At 37.7% G+C, this 14,587-nt stretch overlaps 1 protein-coding gene across 2 annotated transcripts in view; it reads right to left on the reverse strand.

Moving 5' to 3' along the window:
* Nucleotides 1–724: 724 nt before the first annotated feature.
* The window catches only part of adamts18 (ADAM metallopeptidase with thrombospondin type 1 motif, 18), a 64,911-nt gene continuing 51,048 nt past the window's right edge, over nucleotides 725–14,587 (reverse strand). For both annotated transcript variants that reach the window (XM_033991726.2, XM_055232496.1), the window contains 6 exons: nucleotides 10,502–10,706; nucleotides 6,363–6,557; nucleotides 5,295–5,365; nucleotides 5,016–5,181; nucleotides 2,113–2,308; nucleotides 725–1,479 (listed from right to left, as the gene is read on the reverse strand). In XM_033991726.2, the coding sequence (XP_033847617.1) occupies nucleotides 1,364–1,479; nucleotides 2,113–2,308; nucleotides 5,016–5,181; nucleotides 5,295–5,365; nucleotides 6,363–6,557; nucleotides 10,502–10,706 (949 nt within the window). In that variant the 3' untranslated portion in view covers nucleotides 725–1,363. The remainder of the gene's footprint in view (nucleotides 1,480–2,112; nucleotides 2,309–5,015; nucleotides 5,182–5,294; nucleotides 5,366–6,362; nucleotides 6,558–10,501; nucleotides 10,707–14,587) is intronic.

Raw genomic sequence — 14,587 nt, forward strand, 5'->3', positions numbered from 1 at the left:
AAAGAATTTGTAATGTGGAAAACAAACAGCTCCAAACATAATAACAAGCGCACTCGCAGCGATGCCCTCTGCTGTTTTGTTTGTGCGCTGTGTAAAAGGCCAACACTTTCAGACGTGATTTTTATTCATCCACAGGCTCCTTCAAAGTAATTCTTGGCAAGACACACAAGCTATTATAATTGTTCTGTTCAATCCCACGGTTTGGGCTATTCATATTTGTCAAGCCCAGCAGTAAGTGTTTTTTTTGTGTGTGTGTGTGTGTGTAAAACCACTGATCGACGTTCATCTCATTACTTCTTTGTATCAGGTTATTAGCGAGTAGCTGCGAGTATGAGGTGGGGAATACTGCAGCAATGCCACCAGTTGACTGTGATACTAAGTTAATTAAAAAGGATTGTAATATAAAGTTAATTATTGCATGATAGAATGATACGAGAAATTTGAGTTAACTAGTTTGGAATGAAGATCAGTCAACGTTTAAAAAGAAAAATGACGTGCCCAAGCTGTAATATGTTAGCCAATTTTTATCAGATTTAAAAGGACAGCTCTAAATGCATCCCACATGACATGGTTCACTCAAGTCAGAAAAGTAGCCAAGAAAGTCCTGTGTTTAAGTCTAATCCTCCGGCTATAAACTCCCTTCAGAGAAAGGTACCTTATCCTGAAATGTCCAAAACCAAATCTGACAACATTCTCAAGCATCTATGCACAATTACTGGGAACAAAGAGTAGACAGATTTATTAACTTACAATGTATAACAGATAAGCACTTACAAGAGGACAGGATAAAAGGCTTTACAATGATATTTTCATAGAATGAATGGAATGCACAAGAATAATATATTCCAATATGAATCAGCAGATAACATTACATGTGGAGAGTGTCAAGGAGAAGTGCACCTCAAAACAATGTCATGATATGGACCCTGGGGCAGTAACACAATAGCATAGCACAGACACATGATCTCATTAACAATACAGACTGTAATAACTTAAATCAAGGTGTATGGCACCAAAACCCTTTTACAACATATTAGGAAAGTCCATCCTCTGCTGTCACGAATGGCTTGTTTTTAGAGGTTTCAATAGGAACACATTTAAAAGGACATACTGTATGTAAAAACATTTTGTCCGACTCTGACTTCTTGATTTTTCTATTCCAGTGCAATGTCTTTAAAAAACTGAGCACCATCAGCCATTTTGCTTTGCTTAGTAGAAAGTCTATGTGGTCTCTCTCCTTCTATAAAATGGATTAGTCAAGTATTCCAGGAAGAACACGGCTGTGAGACAGTCCTGTGCTGTGGGTCAAATGCACTGTTCAGAGTGGGGCAGTGCTGCAGCAGCTGCACTCTGTCAATGTGTGCTAGTGCCGTTTGCTGGAGCACGATTTGCAGCACTGCTGTCCATAAAATTTGTGGTTACACACACCATGTTGAGGAACCAAGTGGCACCAGCTGAAGAGATCTACGCAGTGTTCATCTGCAAAGAACCAACATAATTGTTTAAGTAAAATGTATCTTACAGTGTAGAAGTCGAGAGGAAAGACCCAGTGTTTTCCTTGTATTTAAGCAAAATTTGTCCCAGTACAGATATATTATATAAACAGGTATTGTGGTCAAAATATGTGTGCTGTCTGCATCTAATTATAAAACATTTATATTCCAAAAATCAGAAGTGTATGTTAGAATGGTAGTTGTTGTAGTTTACACTGACAGCAAAACTCTGGTCTGGCCTTTGACAGCTGTGAAAAGTGCTTATAAACTCATTGTGGTGACTAATCAGGATGTTCGGAATGCATAATGTAAATGAGGAATAACTCAAATGTTTAAAACCGTTTAAAATGAACTGATTTTCAAATTTTTAAGACAGTAAAAGTCAGTTACAGTACCTTTATTTTATATAGATAAATGCAAATGACTTACTGTTAAAATGTGTAATACTCTGTTTCAAAAGCGTGTTTCAAATATTACTTTTCATAAATAAGATACAGTGTTAATCATTTCATTGTATCCTAACAATACGTATATGTTATATTTTGTCTTATATGTATCAGAGAAGTATAGCAGTAGAGCTGTAGAGTCAGTCAAAGTCCAATGGATTCCGAGAGGTTACCTTTGCGAGGCGGAGCAGCTGCAGTGACCCACGGTGGCCTGTGTCCTGGCACAGGGGGGACAGCGGGGCAGAAGTGAGTGTTGCAGGCTCTTGAAGTGACAGGTTTCTGGTGAGGCAGGCAGCCAGCTGTAGGCCGACCCTGGCGCAGACACTGTACTGCTCGAGTCTGGACCCCGCCACCACACGTTACGGAGCACTGAGAGAGCAGAGAGGAGCAGGGAGACAGCAGAGAGGGCAGGGCAGGAGAGAAAAAGGCTGTTAAAACAAGAAACCTATGAGATCTAACACGCCAACATGCTTCTTGGGGACATGTTATTGACTTACATTGATTTCTTGGTGACTAATTCTAACTTTAAAGCTGAAATAACCAACTGTTTTTTGTAAAAGAGTAAATGTTATGTGTTGCTTGCTATCTGCAGCTAAAAATTCTGATTAGTATCTTTATTTCTTGGTAACCAGGAAGTAAGAGCTAAAAGCACTGCTCTGATTGGCTGCACACAGGTGGCCCACCCCAGTTTCAATTTGCCATCTGAAAAAAGCACTTCAAAAGCAATGCTACGGACAAGTTAGACATGTCTAAATATCTACTTTCTCAACCATTTTAACTACAACTAACCTGAAGCTATTTTAAATCACATCTGAACTTAGAACAATGTTGTTTATTTGATACAGGATTTTTATCATTTGTGCCCATGTAGGAGGTTGATCCTGATGACACAAGTGTGTACAGTACATACAGATTTTAGTCCCCACAACAAGATAAATACCAGCCCAGAGAAACAGGAAAAAGTCCAAGCTAAGACAAAGAACTCAGACAACAAACATCCCATAGAGTGTGTTGGTGCCCTCCAGCGACCTGTCAGGAGAAATCTAGTGTAGAGCGAGCTGACGGATCACAAGCTCCAGATCAAGAGAACGTGGCTGTGTGCTGTAAGAGGCTGCCCTTAAGACTCATTGCATAAAATATGGTACAACACAAAGCCTACACGCTACTTGCCCCAGTAGGCTACACCAGAGAGGAGCCTAAGATAGTATTTGGTTCACGCAGAGACATGGCAGAGGAAGACAAAGCATAGTGTCTGTGTGTGTGAGTTAGGGCTGCGAGATTAATTGCAATCAAATCACATTTTGAATGGATTAAATAGTCCTCTTTACAATGAATGTTACAACCGTAGACAAACAAACCTGCACATCCCAAGCTTTGTACATTTAGACATTGTGAAACCAGATGTGTCAGAAAAACAAATTAATGTTACAGAATGTTAATGTTACAGTTAGAACTGGGAATGAGGAGGTTGTTTTGATGGAGGAGGACATACCGGCTTTGCTTTAGTGTTTGTGTTTTTTGTCTGAGGAGGTATCCCATAAAGCTTTGTGATGTGATGTCACTTAACAACTATGAAAAGTGCTATTAACAAATGTCAAAGGCTGTCATTTTTTAAGTATGTAATTTACCTTTCACAAAAATAAATTATTTTGTTTTATTCTACATTAAAAAAAAAACAACTCCCAACCCTACAGTTTAGATGTGTAAAAACATTTTATCAGTTCATATCTTTTTGTCAATTATATAATTGCAGTTGCACAATTTGTCAGAACAATCACTGTTAGATATTTTTCCCAAATTGTTCAGCCCTATTTTGAGTTAGCGCGACCTCCTCTGCTCCTCTCTCTGCTCCTCTCTCTGCTTTATAGGGAAACACCCACAAAGGAACTCTAAAGCCAGCTCTGTTCATTTGTTTTGTGCTGATAAAACATTCCTCCAGCTCTCCAGAGGAAAAGGTATATAAAAACCAAGCTAAATTATCACCTCAGCCGAACTGATAGAAATATTCTGGTTATAAATTCACCTTCAGATTTTTACAGTGAATGTGCATGTCTTCGTATAATGTAGCTTCTATAAGAGATTAGATTTATTGAAGAAAACATATTTGTCTGCTATATATGTTTGCTATATACACAGTTATATTCTATGCAACCTGTGGGTAATTAAGAAGGAAAACAACATGGTTAAACACTTAATAGTCAATTTTGCAGATTATGTCCTGTTTAAAAGTTTATACGGCTCAAGATTACAATAGATTAAAGGAAAATCATAAAATATTATAATTATTGTATCGTAAATAAGTATTGATGTGAGTAATTCTGCCAAAATATTTGTTTTAAATGTAGATTGTTTGAAATTACTTTGACTGGTTTAAAGTGGAACCAAACCTAAATAAATTTTATTTTTTTGCTACTAAGATCATATTGTATTGTAAATAAGTCTTGATATGAGTAATTTTGCCAAGATTTTTGTTTTAAACCTAGATTATTTGACATGACTTTGACTGGTTTAAAGTGGAACCAATACATTTTTCATTTTTGCTACTAAACTGGCGCACGGTGTTTTAATAGTGCTGTGAACTGATCCAAGTTGTTTTTGGCCATTTTAGTACAAATTAGGTATATTTACAGTTTTCTGGCCAAAAACAGTCAAAAACTGGGTGTGTGCTGCTTTCAGTGGCTACTGCACCTTCAAGTACTACATGACATCATGCAGAACTTCCCTGATTCCAGCCAGGTGTTTCTGATTACAAACACCTGGTAGAGTTTGAAATGTGCATACCTGTTAGACCAATCAGACTCTTCCTCATCTTTCCTGCCCCTCCTCCCTCCAGGTACTACCCAAGTTAGCGGCTCTAATGTGATTGTGGGTGGAGTTTAGGTGTTTATTGTCCACTTTAAATGCAACTGTAATGTTGGATCAAGAAAACTGCTTTGAATATGTGTAATATGTAATACGTATGTATGTATACGTAATATGTAAGTATTTGGAATAAGATAAAACTTAACAAATAGAGTTTGTACTGCTCAAATAAAGATCCACATGCTGAATTCAAGCAGACACAGAGGAGATGTACCTGTTGCCATGGAGAGGAGTACCACCCAGAGACCATGGAGCTAGATGGATGTCTGCCTGGACTGATGTGGGGTGGCTCGGGGCAAGCTCCTCGGTTACAGGGTTGCTGGAGGTCAAGCAGGGGTTTGGCCATGTTCCTGCACCGCCGAGAGGGGAGCTCCACAAACCTGTCGAGATGCAAGGTCTTAATGAAATAACTTCTTCAAAATGATAAAAGACTGAAATCCCAATTGAAGGCAAAGGTATAACATTTGTTAGAGAATTCTGAAAACCTCCATACCCTCCACGAGGGTCTCGCTCCCCACAGTGCAGCTCTCTCTTCTGGACACCAGAGCCACACGACCTGGAGCACTGGAAAACAGCACCGGCAGAAAAGTATGAAGAAGAAAAGTATTAGTTATACTTATATTGTAATACAAAGAGTTTCCAATGCAGTGTCATTAAAATCACTACCACCATTATAAAGAAAAAAAAACTATGATAGTTAGAGAGTTGGATTTTATTTTTATTTATTTTTATTTTTTTTTGTATTTTTGAAGCACTATTTTTAAAGTGAAATTTTGTAGAGCACTTTAAAAACAACAGGGTTGACCAAAGTGCTTAAAGTGCCTGTGACAGGTTGGATTACTCATTTTACTAAAACACAGTTAAGATAATTATATTTTAAGAGTTAGCTAAAATGTTACAAGTTACCAAGTTTGATGATTGTTTTAATTTTTATAATTTTACTTCCTGATTGGAAGTCATGACATCACACTAGGGAATTCTATTAATGTTCCCTAGCAACCATGTTGTACACTGGGCCAAAACCCCCTAATGTTCCCTGAAATTATTCTTTGTCAAATAAAAATTTATGAAAAATCTTAATTTTGTGGAATAAATGTTTCGAGGGTTAGATGAGTTTCTTGCACATAATTTGCACCAAAGTCTCTCTAGTGTGATGTTGTTAAGGATTCAGAACTCTGCTCTACTTCCTTTTCAACATATTCTCCAACTTTTTTTTTCAACATTTGATTGGTGTCTATCATTTTCATCTTTTTTCAACAGATATTATCCAACCAAATTAAGTCCAAATGACTAAATCATAAAATCTTGCCTTATGCACTTGAAAAGTAAAAGATAATCTAAAACTAGTGAAATGCAAAAACACTGAATAACTGGATCAGCTCTTGATTACTGAAGCAGTCATTGGTGTTATTTAAAATCCATGCTTTCTTTGTTCTAAATCACCTGCATGTGGAGAGCATGAGTCTTACTACCAGAGGAGAAAAAACATACCAAGGGTTGGTTTTGGGTGACTAATCCCAGCATACAGACCCTTCCCGAGTGGAGTGTGTGCATTCCTTACCTCTCCCCAGGGAGTCGGGGTCCAGAGCAGCCTGTCGCTCTTGGGGCAGCGCCTCAGGACACATATCTCCTGGGCTTTGGGCCTGTGATGCTGTCTGCACATGCTGTCAGGCACCACCACCGCGGAGGCACCGGGATCAGTGCTGCGGCAGAACACGCTCCGCTTCCTCATGCCGCGCCCGCACGTCTTTGAGCACTGTGAAGAAAGCAAAACACTTAACTAAACTAAACTAAATCACTTAAAAATCAGCCCATAGTTTTAGTTATACAGGACATTAAAGTGGAAACACTAAATCAACTTTTCTATTACTAAAATGTGTATATAGTCTTTTAGTGCAGTCTAGGCAAATTTACAGCTTTGTGCTCAGTGCTGCCTTCACTGTCCAATGCATTTAAAGTACTATGTGACATCCCATACGACTGCCCTGATTAAAGACAGGTGTTTCTGATTACAAACAACTGGCTGCAGGGGTAGAGTTTCACTTCTCTTTGACCATAGTACAAGACACACATATTTATTATTATTATAGTGGAAAAAGCTGCAAACTTTCCACATAGAATCTGTAAAAATCCTAGACCTACTTGCGGTAAGGTTTGTACTAACCGCTGCATCTAAATTTAAAAACCTGCCTCCCCTAGTCTCATAGAATAAATATATGTGTTTACTTAACGCAATATGCAAAACCTTAACTGCCATCAAACACATTTTAACACCTACTTTCATTCACTGTGATCACTTTAACCTTGAGCGGTGATCAGTCCGGACCCCCGCAGACATTAACAGGGGGCACATCCTTGACGGGGATGCTGCACATGCATTTGTTTATTGTACCCGCGGTGGACAAACAAACAGAAGGTCGGGAGTTTGATGACGGCCCATTATGGCCTGACATAAATACAATAACCCAATCACTCAAAGTTAGATCTGACCTCGACCCATCAGTAACAGAGCAGCTATAAACTCCACATGAAGTGCCCGGAGCAGAGGGATGCGGAGTCAAACGGGCCCAGTGGGAGTGACCAGCAGCCACCCGCTCTCATTTATTAGTCTAAAGATACTACGCATCTGTGCTCACTCATTTACATAGACCATAGTGTTACACTGCCTCCCTCATAGTGTTGTCATGATACTCAAATTTCTAACTCCATTTCAATTCAGAATAGACTTCACACTCAATACCGATTCCGATACCGCATTGATTATAAAACATTAAGATCAATATTAAATCGTAGAGCTTTATTTTAAGTTACCATGTGGCTTTATATCTGTGTAACCCCTCAGTCGTCCAGGAAGGTTCCATAGTGGTCCATGGCGTATACTGGTTATACTTATTCTAATAAAGCTCAACATCATTCTAAAGATATTCAGGAAAGGCTCATTTCTGTCCTGTGAATGTGACTTTTTTAGCATCAATACCTGCTCAAATGAGTATCTAATTTCAATACTAGTTTTAATATTGATTAGAATCAGCTTTTTCAATACTTTTGATAACCATACTCCCCTATTTTAGTAGTCCACAAGTCAGCGATTAATGTTTCAATTAAAACACTAGTCAAATTATTTATTGCTATTGTACATTGAGATATCTGAATACATTTTTAACCAAATAATTTTAAATGACAGTGATTTAAGGCTTTTATATAACAGAGAATATTTATGAATAAACTGTGTTATTGATGAAAGTAAGAAATTGATTTAGATATAAGGAATTCACTCAATACTTGATACCAACTATGATGACCACAATGAAGATTAAAAAAAAAATACATACAAAATAATAGTAATTTCTTTATTTTAGCATGAAGTCTTATATTTAGTCTGATAAAGCTCAAAATCATGCTAAAAATGCTCAGGAAAGCTGAAAGTTTGTCCTGTTAATGTGATTTTTTGCAGTAGTGATACTTGCTTAAATGAGTGTCTAGTTTTAATAACTGATTTATGATACTTTTGGCAACCCTAATCTAGATAAAAAGCACATAATTGACTTAATTTAGCTTCTAAAATTACCATGATTATTATTTTTCAGCTCTTCTGATTATGTCGTAGCCTGAATAATCACCATTTTCGATAAACCTCATCACCTTGACATCCCTGGTCTAAAGATTCCACACATCTGCGCTTTCTCATTTACATAGACCATAGTGTTCCGCTGGCTCCCTCGTGGGCTCATCAGAGTGGTCCTTTTGTCACTGCGGACGTCTGATTGATTTGTTCTGGGGGACCTTGTCTGAACATGACCGCTAGCTGAACTTGGTCGGCTGCTACAAAATGGTGCGGAGCTGCTCATAGAGAGGGAGAGCCAGAGCCGAAGCAACAGCTGAACGTCTGAAGGGAGAGGTGTGCAGGTGGCTCACATCAACTGGTGAGTTTGACCAAGAGCCAACAGAGGGAAAGGTATTCAGGGATTTTAATTTCATTTGTAAATGTATACAATTAATTATTAAAAAACTATACAACTCTAAAAGTTAAAGGTGCACTGTGTAACTTTTCTGAAGAAACATATGACACCTGCTTGTCTCCTTAAAGATGACTGCTTAGCCTGCAATGTTCCACAGTATGGCATTAAAAATATATTTATTTATATGCTTTTATTGATCAAAGAATATCATTAAAAACATGCATTATCTCAGATTATTATCTGTCTCGCCTCATCACAGATCTGACATGTAACTTGACCTGATGGCATCATCAGCTTGTCTCCATGTAGATAAATAAGTGTAAAGGTTTAATTATGGAATATTTTAGGAAAAACAAAAGTAGCAGTCGCCTCTTTGATGAAAACTGTGAGAAAATTGATATTCTCATCACACTTGTCATGCAAATCACAATTTCAGTTTTCTCCCAAAAAGTTCAACAATTTATATTCTGATTAAGTGTGAGAAGAGGAGGCTGTTTAACTAATTTTGCTGCTGGAGTGGAATTCTTAATCTGGCCTGCAAAGCTTAGTTCAAAGGCCTCAGGATTTTTACACATCCAATAGAGGGCAGCAGAGTGCTGATTTGGCTGCCACTGGGACCATGCGTGTGTGTCTTTTGCATACACACATTAATGTCATGATATTTGTACCAGAGATTTACTGTGTCTGAGTGAGCCTCTATGTTTAGCAGCACAAAGCTGCTAGTGACCGATCAGGACAGGATCACAGAAAAGCTATTCAAACAGCTATATTTCTTCTTATTTATATTAGTAATCTTATTAGTTTAAGATGTTTTTATTTTTAAGGGGATGTACATTGACATTATAAGACACCGTAGCAATAAAAGTACATCATTTGACTTTATAGAAATCATATTGATTAAACCCCATGTCCTATTCTGGCTTCAGTGGGTTAGTGAAGCCATTTAAGAACGGTAGCCGCAAGTGTTAGAGTTAATTACTATTTGGAATATTTACAGAATAATGGATATGATTAAAAACCGAGGTGTTAGTCGTGATAAAATAAGTCAAGGAACTAGCTGTACTATTTTTTCTTAAACCTGGTACTAAAGAAAGACTCAATATTTGATACCAATTTAGGTACTACAAAACACAATTTTTTTTATACAATAGAATAATATGTTCAACAGGAAATGAAGCCAGTTTCTTAAATATTATCATGTGATCTTATAGACAAAAACACAATTCAGAAAAGTTCTGACCAATTCTGTTCTATTTATTCAGTTTTTCAGTACTTTTTCAAATGAGTATCTACTTTTGATACTAGTTTTAGTATTCATTAGTATCTGGGTTTTGATTTTATTTTGTCAATGATGGGAATGTCTGTTTTTATGTTTATTGTCGTCTCTGTCCTTTAATGCTCATATGCCCTTTATGCTGCTGCTGTGTTCAAAATTACAGCAGTGTTTGATGCTCTAAACTTAATTTTGTTGTGTTCTATGACAATGACAATAAAATAATGAATCTTGAATCTCCTTCTTATCTTTTCTGTTATATGTGGCAAATTGTCTTTTCTTAACAGATTTTTTTTATTATTTAATAAAAAGCCTTTAACTGTATTATTGTTCTGTTTAATAGGAATGTGCATGTTTTGTCTACTGTCTTCTTTATCCACTGCCCTGTTGTGAATTATGCATTCTTTGCAAAACACAAACAAAAACAGTTCTCAAAAAAAACATTGAACGGGTGGGCTATAAACTGACCTGTGACCAGGCCCCCGTGCTCCACTCGGGGGGGCAGGCCTGGGTGTTGCAGGGCTGGACCTGGGCTGGAGACATGACGGGACACAGAGACTGTACCACGGCCTCCTCCCTCTGATAGGTGACCCTCCTGAAGCAGCGCAGCACCCGGGCCTGCTGCCCCCCTCCACATGAGCGACTGCAGGTCTCCCACTCTCCAGCCGACCAGCTGCACACAGGGAAGAGAGGTTATATGAGAGAGGGCACATGAGTATTTATATTTAGAAAAAGGAAGAGATGAGAGACACAAAGGTCTATTTGGTGTTAATTGTATTGTAAGGAGCTGTATGTATCCTGTGCTTTTACTGGTGCTGCAATCACAACTGAACTTGGGTTGCCAGTGCCTAAACCTGCAGATAAAAGACACACGTGAGTTTTTCACAATATATGGACAGGCCATGTCTCATATGAAAACTTAGAACCTCCAGAACTCATTCACTGAGCTGCAGAGGCTGCACTAGCACAGATTAAGGTGTTGGGGTTTATGTAGTGATGATTCAGATCAGAGCGAGTCCTTTTAGGTTCAATCTAACTGGATTTCAGCATTGATAATCCTCTTGAGAAACAAAACACCAAATTATAACATAAATAAGTGGGACATCATGTCTATGCACCATGCTTTCCTAATTACGCATAAATCAGTAAATGGGACTTATTTCCTTAAAACACAGTTAAATTTATTACAGAAGAGATCCAATTGTGTTATGTAACTGTTACTTATCCTTCTCATCACTACTGAACAGCTTTGTATGAATAAAAGTTCAAACATTATGAAACTTCTAGGCCAAAATCAGCTTGTAAATAGTCTACATCCAATTAAAGACCCAGCCAGAGAATGGGCTGAACTGATATCATGGAGCCGATACGCAACGGAGCTAATTGTTCAGTATCGGTGTCAATATTCAATATCAGCATTGGTATCAGTGTATCCCTAATCATAGATAAGGATATTACTGTAATATTATAGAAATATTCCTAATCAATTAAAGATGCGCTGTGTAACATATCTGGTGTCGAGTCCATCTAGTCCAGTATGTTCCACAGTACAAATACAAATGCATTTATACATATATAAAGAGTTCTGTTGATAAAATATTATAACATTAGGAAACCACCTACATATGTAGAAGTTGTACCTTTTAGGCCTATATGTCTAAGAAAAAAAAGAAAAAAATTGAAAGCAGATTTTTTTTTTTGCCTTTCCGGTAACATAGCAGAGATGTCAGTTACACCCTATATATCTTAAGCCCCGTTCATTTCATATGGAGCATACTGTGGATCGGAGCTTAGGACACCCAGCCACCAGTGACCTCCTAATCAAGCCAAGTGACCACACATCCCGCTGCAATCTGCCAAACTTATTTCAGTCCCAAATCTACATAAACAGCAGCAGTAGAGCTTGGAGCATGATTACGCCCAGTCTGAAGAAACCCTGCGCTAAAATAGATGACATTTATTCTGTAACGTGTCAAATCTCCATCCTCTATTTCCTGTATAATGTTACATTTGACACACTTATCTTCTTCACGGCACAGAGTAGTGACCAAGGAAAGGCTAGAAAAACACACAGAGCCCAATATATACCATTGTTATGACAGGTTACATCCATCTCTCTCCGTGTCATTTGAATCTACAACTTAAGCATGAAAACCAGACTGTATATGAGTTTTGGAGTTCGGGTGCTCGCAGGAGTCTGATGTAGGGATGCACCGATACCGATAATGGGATCAGATATCGGCTCTGATCCAGAAAATGTGTTGGATAGTGAATCGTTCCCGGATATCATTTCAGCAGTTGACTGTTTGGGCCAATCATTTGAGGTAATAGGACTATTTATTGCCACAAAGTTGTTCCGTAGTTGCTTATAAATAACACTTGGATTTGGTATAGGCAGAACGCTTTTTCTAGAATGTTCAACAGTGGCATTAAACATTTGTATCTCTATGGAGACAAGCAGGTGACGCTACTCGGCAAAGTTACAGGTCAGATCTGTGGAGAGGTGAGAACAATCATAGTAAGAATGTGGTGTGTTTTAGCAGTAAAACACTTGTATTTATTTAATGAAACAGTCCAGGCAAAGAGAAATGATGGACCCCCTACCAAAATGTTAAATAGTGAATCTTTAAAGCCAAAGTATCAATATTGAAAAAGAGGGATTGGTCTAGCCTAGTCTGCATTTTACTCAATACTAGATATGTTCTATACATGTTACAATCAAAAAGACACATCATTGTATATTTCTGCACTTCTGCGGATAATTTTACAGTCCATTCAAACCTCAACCATTTACAGATACATTTTAGCACAATTACGTTACTATATATACTAGATATAACTGGAATAATTGAGATTCATTTTAGTCAGACATTTTCCCATTCATAATATTTTTGCGTTAAATTGCTTAAATGTTATGGCATTGGTCCGAATGATTTCTGAAAACTCATGGATATATTGTCTACAAGATAGATAGAAAACTGTATAGTAATTTCTATAATAAGAAAGCTATCAAATCTTCAAAAAAGCACAGGAACCTACCACTTTAAGGTTATGAAGTCATATTTCTGGATTTTTGTGGTAAAAGTTACAATCCATTCACATTTGTACAGTACTTCTCTAACTTTTGTTCCCTCTATTCACCTGTTCTCTCTGTTCTTATGCTTGACATTTTATGCTGCCCCTCTTTATACGTGTCTTTGAGCATCTTTGACATCTGACTGGGCCACCACAGATGAGAGACCTGCTTCTGAAATAGTTTCTATCCTGGCATCGAGGCTGAGGCGAGAGATTACAGCAAATGAGTGCTCTGACAACCACAGGCTTAGAGAGGAAGAGGCACGCTGGGCAGATGGCTCAGTCCAGCGCTGAGAGGACACGCGACCGCAAAGACCGTTCCTCTGCACCGCTGACCTGCTACAAGGAAGAAAAGCGCTCTCACTCCCCTTTTGAAAGAACCACAGACAAATGAAGAGCCAGGGCTAAACTGCAATTTGGGGATGGGAGAGATGGGAGCTGTTGGATCTCAAAGCATCGGTTTGGATTCTTTTTTGGCGTAGCGGCTGTTTACTTATACAGCTGTGTTTTTCTTTGCTTATAAATAACAATGTGTCATTTAGGGGGAAAGTGGTTTAAGTACCACTGTGTTTTGTTTAGACCAACATTGGTTTAAAGTGAAAGCTATATCTCAAAAATATTTGAACAGTTAGAAAAAATTCAAGTGTAGAACAAATTGAAAAAAAAAAAAAAAAAAGAAAAAGAAAAATACCGTTATCTACAGATTCTTGGGACTTGAGGTGGCTGGGATATTTTCTACAAAATCATATCAAAATTACTGTTTTATCTTATTTTATACATTAGAATATAAAAGTGAACTATGTAGCTTTTGCCATGGGTAGTTTGCAGTCTGCTTGTCTCCATGTAGATGCAATTGCCCTGTTCCACAGTATGGCATTTTTCCAGTTTGCATTTATACAACTGCAGTGATTTTATTGCTCAAAACATTGCATGAAAAACATGCATTCTTACTTTGTGCTTGTTGCCTTTCCAAAGTTTTTGAACTGTATATCAGCCTAGTGGTGTCACCTGTTATAACATCTCCATGGAGACATCTGGGTGCACAAAAGTTACCTTAATTAAATAAAGAGTTAAATAAAGGTAACTTTTAAATAAGAAACTTACAATGCAATAATTCATAGAAATATATTAATCGATATTTCTGCATTTGTTTTCTTTCACTAAGTATTAAGTCCATCCACTTTTTGTGTGAAACTTGAACTTCACTGTTGACATCAACATTCAAATGTTAACAAATTTCTGACTGCAGGACTAAAAGGATCGTACAAAAATAATGAAGATAACGATTCTGTCGCCCAACCCACTTGAGTTTTCAAGTGTGTTCAAGCGTTCAAGCACAATCTCTTTCTACTTCTTTTTTTCCCTCAACATGGACATAGGTCTTGGTTAAGTGGCTGCACAGATGGCCTTTACCAAGATGACAAATCTCCAAAATAACAGCAAAGGTGCTGAAAAGATGAAGAGTGTGAGGAAGATGGG

The sequence above is a fragment of the Periophthalmus magnuspinnatus genome, chromosome 3 (genome assembly GCF_009829125.3).
Source record: "Periophthalmus magnuspinnatus isolate fPerMag1 chromosome 3, fPerMag1.2.pri, whole genome shotgun sequence".
Lineage (NCBI taxonomy): Eukaryota > Metazoa > Chordata > Actinopteri > Gobiiformes > Gobiidae > Periophthalmus > Periophthalmus magnuspinnatus.